Below are 7,150 nucleotides of genomic sequence, written 5' to 3'. Positions count from 1 at the left end.
TGACGTTGGTTGGTTGGTGGTATTTGGCGCGGGGCTCGAGGGAACTTGGATGTCGACCAAACTGATAGGTCACATCTACTCGAGGGTTTAATGACTGTAGTCAGGGATCCCATTGTTTTACAATTAGCCACTGAAACCAACATATTCAAATTCAGTTATATAATAACAATTACACTGTAATTATTATTGCTACTGCCACTTTTTTAGTTACCTAGACAGTAGAAAAAATATCTAAATATTTTCAATGTATGTTTTCCTTATCTTAACGACTTTGTTATTTCTAACGTAAATCTTAGACATAAAATTTAACGAATAAAATACTTAATTCGTGCGATCAGCCAAGGCCTCTCATGATTTAAACCCGTTGCAGTGTGAATTCTATTATCTACCATTTGCTTATTTATTTCACAAGTTCACAACGTATATATAGATAATCTTCAAATAATAGTATTTTTGAACTTAACAAAAATAATTATTATTTCTTCTAGTAGTATCGCGAAATGTATATGGAGTAATTTTTCCATGTAATTTTTATTACAGCGCTACTTATCTGAATATCGGTAGATTAAAACTTCTAATAGGTAAATAACAAACATGTGAAAACTAGACTTAAGTCTTGGATCGGAACTCAAATAGTAGAAAAACCAATCTTATAAAATTAATCGAAATAATTCCTATATTGTTTATTATTAATTTTCATGCACAACAAAACTGTACTTAGCTAACTGTACGATTTCAGTATCATAAACAAAATCGGATAAAAAAAAATAAAGAAATTAAAGTAGAAGGTGGAAAGTTGTTGGTGGAAACCTACGAAATATTATTTCGTAGATCCTTTTAGCCGTAGCTCCTCAACACTTGAGTTTCTCGTAGCTGCTACGGCCTACGGCGTAGTTCCGTTATAAAACATAATGAAGATAGGGATAACATATAAAGTAGATTGTGAGTAAATAAATACACTATGCAATTACCATGGCATAAAATATAATAAAACAATGTCAATTACTTTTTATTCGCTCTAGGATTTTCCTGGAAATATCGACAATATTGAGCATGCATTCTTTGAGTATGTAATAAACGAGAAGCAAGTACCTGTTGACTAGATATCTCTAAGGTTTTTGAATATATATTATTAGTTTTTGATTATATATAATTGTCGTTGCTTGTAGTTTTGCCTACTTAATTATGTTGTTAACATTTGTTTCATTATCTGAAATCGTTGTAACTCTTTATAATGGAAATATTTTTAATGTGCGGAAGTTAAACTTGTACCATAATGTTGTAAAATATGAAGATAGATGACTCATATCAAATAATGATATCAAATTAGAATCATAATCCTACTAACCTAATCAGATAAATTCCACTGTTACCTCGTATCTTCTTATCTAAAAGGTAAATAATATATATTATGTAAATACAGAAACAAATACAAGTGTTGCCATCTTTTGTATAGGTGAAGATTTATTTCTAACAATATTCAGCATCAAACAATGCTCGCAACGCCATCTACCGTTTACCTTAAAAAATGCTCAATAACTTTAAAGTGCTCTTGTAAATCACTATTGAGTACATGTTGTAAGTCACAGATAGAGTTAACACCAGTCATTGAAATATTCTCGTTATATGCGATTATGCGATATAATAACTTAAAACGGCTGAACACACATTTTATGTCAGCTCCCTTCTGTGTCGTCGGTGGTACAAAAAGTGAAAATATAGAAATAATAAAATAATTTTTCGACTTTCTACGGACAGCTGATCGGACAATTTGTATGGGAGAACTAATTTTTATAATATTCTTCTTTCTTTATAGTCGTATTCCTCATGACTGAGGGTCGTGGTTATTACGTGGTATGAAACACACCCAACAACTTTCTTGGCATTATTCATGAAGTGGTTTGCCATTGCCTTCTCCATTTCACAAACAAGTTAATAAGAATCAACCAGTGTGCAGGTTTCCTCACGATGTTTTCCTTTACCGGAAGCAAGTGGTGGACATGAAAACTACTATACATGAGTCAGATTGGTATACAAATTCATGTAGCACGAGTAGGATTCCAACCTAGGACCTTTCAATCCACAGTCTTAACCATTTCACCACCACCGCTTCTATAAATCTTCTTTGAATCATGAATAGGAAACGGCTGCTTTTTAAAAATCCACGCCATATGTGAAGATTTATAAAAGTTTTATAGAAATACATTTTTTTCAGTTGAAACACACACACATAGTGCACATTTAATCTCAAGAACTAATTAAAAATGTGCTTGAAATTGAAAGTATTGATTTTTCAATATAAAACCACAAACATCATAATTTCGGCAAAACAAAAGATTAGCCTTATTTAGCCTTTAAAATTGCCTATGTGTATAACAGTGATAATTTTCCTTTCAAAACCATTGTATTTTCTGTAATTATGATTTTTTTTCCACGTGTCCACCAATCACTATTTCCCAGATCTAGGGGTTGCCACTATAATTTAGTTAATTTAAGTTATATTTTTAAAGCATGATAATTTTAGAATTGCTAAAGTAAATTTCGTAGTCGTGTTGTAGAGAGCCACAAACCATTTAGTAGAGAGTCTACGAAAAGTTAAAAGTCGTTACGTTGCTAATAACAGATTTATACATTACTCGAAATCTGTGTTGCTAATATTTTTTTCGTATTTATATAATGGTATATTTACCAAATAAGTTTGTAAAAGTAGAAAATATCCTGGTAAAATTTTACTTCGTCCTCCGTCCCACTTCGTCAACATCAACGTCAACAACAATACAGTTTTGATTCAACAACCAAGTCAAAACTGTAGCTCTCAAATATTATTTTTTCAATTAATTGTAATATCGATAACTTAATATGGTACTTACATCAGAGTACTAGCATTCAAAATCAAAGTATTTATTAGACCTTCACAGGCGCATTTTTACATCAAATTTTAACTACAGACTACTTCCATTTAGAAACGTTCAATACACCAATAGTACTCGAAATGAAAATCAAGCTAAATGTTTTCGAATACACATAGGGAGCCCATATGATTAGGGCCAGGTTTCTCCCAAACACGAATGACATTAACCTCGTTGATCCTAATGATCCTGTTCGGTTTATGGCGCCGACCATCTCACCAACAAGGCCACAGTGATACCAAGTACCAAGATCTCTGCTCCTACAACTCGACTCCTCAATTAATTTAACTACGCCAACTAGGTATAACTTCCCACGCTGTAATAACATTCCTCTGAACATGTGATTTTGTCTACTTAGTGTAGTTTTCGATAAATTCAAGTTATCACTAGGATTTAGATAAAAGTAAAAATCTCTCAAACTTGTGTTGCAAAAATGTGTTAAATGGATACAATTATAGGTAAGAACCAGGTGGCCGGCCACCGGGTACTTTATGGTTTTATTTATGTTTTGCTCCATTTACGTCTACTTAAGAAATTGCTCTAAGTACAATCATTACGAAATAATATACCGGACGCCATGGCAACTGAGTTTCACAACTAGTTGTAAAAAAGGCTTACTTGGTTAACAATGATTAAAAAAAAACAGTAAAACTTTGTTGTGAGAGGAGAGTTGCTTTACATCCATTCTTGTGACCTCTGGATTCTCGGATTCATCTGAATTTGGAATTCTTATTTCACATTATGCACGCACATAACTCATGCACAAATTCACCCTCAATAAATTGATGACGAAGGGGAGAGTAGAGATAAAATCTCACTTTCCATTCTCCAATCGCAATAACGTTAAAAGGAGGCGAATTTTAATGTACTGGCTAGTAACATATTGATGATGTTGAAATCGCTGAAACTGTTACTCATAAAATACTACCTGTGCGAATGCCAATGTGTACGACACAATTTCTAGTTTCCACACGTGCCATAAATTTGGTGAGTTGTACTCTTACATTAGGTTTCATAATCCCAAAAATAATTCATAGTAGTTAACTATTATTTCTTACATTATTCAATAATCTAATATGTTAAAGGATAAACTGACTAATCGAAATTATAGAGTCCCGGGTAAGGTCGGCAAAGTAATTAAGTTTTTTCACCTATAATGTTTAACGGTTGGATGACAAAATTATTACATAGGATAAAAACAAACCATAATAGCTACATAAAAAATGATTTCCCGTGATGGCACCGTAACAAGTGCAATAGACAGGTAGGATAATAGCCGTAGCGCCCAACCGTAGCATGGCCTCGTAGCGCGTGCGGCGGCGGGCGGATGCGCGCGATTCAGTCCGCCACCAGCTTTCGTGCGCGCGCGCAGGGTCCATGCGACACCACTACTCCGAATACGTTATGCCGACTCTAACTTAGGCTTTGACCTCGCGAGTGATAGACAATGTTGTGACTTAATGAGTGTGGACATGTGTGGTTTGCGTGGATGATGGCCGGTGGTCGCTGCTGGTCAGGCACAATGAGCGAGCTGAATTGGCACAAATGGCTAGTGTTGTCCGTACTCGGATTGGCTTTGTCCGCCTGGCCAATTGGCTGCGATTACAGTTCCATCACTGAGAAATTTGGAACGGAAGCCGTCACTCGATGCAATGAAAAATGCCCGTTTCAGGTACTTGAACGAAGACTTCAAACAAAAACAAACAAAAACAAAACTTTAATAAACATAGACTTTTGAAAACGTTGAGGTCTTCTTTTAGCAGTTCTACCAGTGTAGTCACCAGTGTTTGTATTTACAACATTTCCAACAATTACACCTTCACCTAATATGTTTGAAATAGTTTGAATATAGTATAATAATTTGCTTTAAGTCATTCCCGCCAACTTCCCGCGACGCGTTATTATTTTCATGTGATAATAAGTAGGCTATCGTTATTTATATGATAACTTGACCTTTATGACCCAGGTATCATTAATTTATAAAACTTATATCATTATAAAAACGTAATTTTGTACACAAACGAAAGTATGGGCCTGTTTCATCACTTCTTGATAAGATATTATGTTGTAATCTGACAGATATACTAAATGCCAAATAAATCTGCCCATTGCGATTGGCCAGTTAGGTATATCCAACACTTGTGAAACACAAATTTTAACGCTATCTGTTTGATATGTTACACTAAGTCTATCTGGTACTTTATCAGTAAGCGATGGAACAGGCCCTAAAACTTATTAAGTTCCTAACTGTAAGTTAAGTATTTCATGGACAAAAAAAAGTTATTGTAATTAATTTTTATTTTTCAAAGTATTGCCTTTTAAAAAAGAAAAGACAATTCTTGAATGTATTTAACATGGATGATCGCTTTTTCTCATTGGTTTGCGGCGCCGGCGCAGGTTCAACGCACATCTAAGCAATTGTGAACAATTAGCCATTCCTAATCAACTCTACGCTAAATATAGAGCATTCACATGTTACACTCATTAGATTAATCGTTTTGTGAACCTTGCTTTTCTATTACAGCTTTATCAAAAATTTTATCAGCATTCAATTTTTTTTAAATTTTTGTTTTCCTTATTATCTATAATCTTAACTAGTCCTAACTAATATTATAAATGCGAAAGTAAGTTTATTTGTTACTTCTTCTTAAAATTTTGCATACACTTAGTACGGAGAAGGACATAGGAACCTTTCAATCGTGAAAAACAACTGCACCCGTGGGAAATTCACGCGGACGAAGCCGCGAGCCGCGGGCAAAACCTAGTGAGTTATAAAATCCAAAACGCTCACCACAAGGATCACATTTCGGCATGGAAGCCCTGACAGTGCGGCCAGACCGAATCCGGTCGCACGCTCGCAAAAAATAACCACTCCAATAGGATCATATTGATTGAAACTGACAGATTTTGTGGTCATGTCGGTAACCCAAAATGAAATAAAGTTGCAAAGTTACTCTGAGCATACATAGCCTTTGATATCCATAATTATATTATTGGACCTTGGGATTGGTGTGATTTTAGTTGTGGCTGGAGCTGCAGAGTGGAGTGACATAAACTACTTTTTGCCGCAGGAATTTGATAGATTTATGCTATCCGCTTACTTTGAAAGAAGTACAAACAAACACACTTTCATATTTATAATATAGTATGGATTTATTTCGTTAACTAAAAAAAATTGGTCACCTTATATAAGTTTCTACATTAATCAAATGGTTACAATCGTTGAAAGTTTCAAAATACCGTAACCGACACATACATTACAGTAGGTAATATAAGTACTTAGTTGTAGGATAAACATAAGTATCTAATTTGTCGTGACATCGTGCCTCCAACTTGTCTCATAGATTGCGTAAACAAATGTCAGAAAATTTTGCCGATTATTACACGATATTAGCATATGATTTCCTTGAACCATTTAGTTTATTGATATACTCGTATTTATCATACTTGTCACACTTGAAAATAAAAATACCTACCTCTGATGAATTTCTCTTGAAACCCGGTGCCTTCATTTTTTTTATTTATGAAAGCATACCAACGGACTTCCGTCTTCATATTGGGGACAAATATGAATCTTTGCATGGTCTAGGGCAGGTAGTCCAGGGGACCGCTTGATTGGCATGGCTCGGTGCGCACGCGCCGCGCTTGCCGGAAGCAACGAGATCTAACCTGGCGGCACATCCGAACCCACAGCTACAAAAGGACATCATTTTAATTAAATCATTAAAGCGAATGAATATTGGCTTTGAGGCGCGTGAAAATGGTCATTTTGTAGAAACTGCTGCTCAGGTATGGATGGCCAGAAAAAATGTTTAAGGGGTAGATTAAAAATATATCAAGGGGTGGTTTATTGTACCTCTTTATTATATTGTGTCTGCGAAACCCCTGCACAGTATAATAAAGAGTATGAATGCAAACACGCTTTCATCGAAACACAACCGTAGTCCGGACTCCACACATTTTCACAAACTGTTGACTATGGTATGATTTGCACTAAATCTAAATTTATTCTTTCCAGAATCGCACTGGCGAGGGGCATTTTGATGTCAATTGTGGTTCGGCATGCAGCGTTCAGCAGGTATGTGTATAAATAAAACAAGCCGCTCAACTAAATATATAATATAAAATCATATAAAATCTTTTTAAAAGACCTATACTAAAATATGTAAAAAACATATACCGAACATAAAGAATTACATTAAAGAATAAACATTAAATAATAATATTATTAGATATAGTTA

At 34.6% G+C, this 7,150-nt stretch overlaps 1 protein-coding gene across 2 annotated transcripts in view; it reads left to right on the top strand.

Annotated features, from left to right (window-relative positions):
• Nucleotides 1-4,237: 4,237 nt before the first annotated feature.
• sev (sevenless) overlaps nucleotides 4,238-7,150 on the top strand; it is a 31,167-nt gene continuing 28,254 nt past the window's right edge. For both annotated transcript variants that reach the window (XM_053748363.2, XM_053748362.2), the window contains exons 1-2: nucleotides 4,238-4,581; nucleotides 6,928-6,987. In XM_053748363.2, coding sequence (XP_053604338.1) covers nucleotides 4,399-4,581; nucleotides 6,928-6,987 — 243 coding nt within the window. In that variant the 5' untranslated portion in view covers nucleotides 4,238-4,398. The remainder of the gene's footprint in view (nucleotides 4,582-6,927; nucleotides 6,988-7,150) is intronic.

The sequence above is a fragment of the Plodia interpunctella genome, chromosome 8 (assembly GCF_027563975.2).
Source record: "Plodia interpunctella isolate USDA-ARS_2022_Savannah chromosome 8, ilPloInte3.2, whole genome shotgun sequence".
NCBI classification, from domain to species: domain Eukaryota; kingdom Metazoa; phylum Arthropoda; class Insecta; order Lepidoptera; family Pyralidae; genus Plodia; species Plodia interpunctella.
This window is presented reverse-complemented; position numbering and strand designations above follow the sequence as displayed.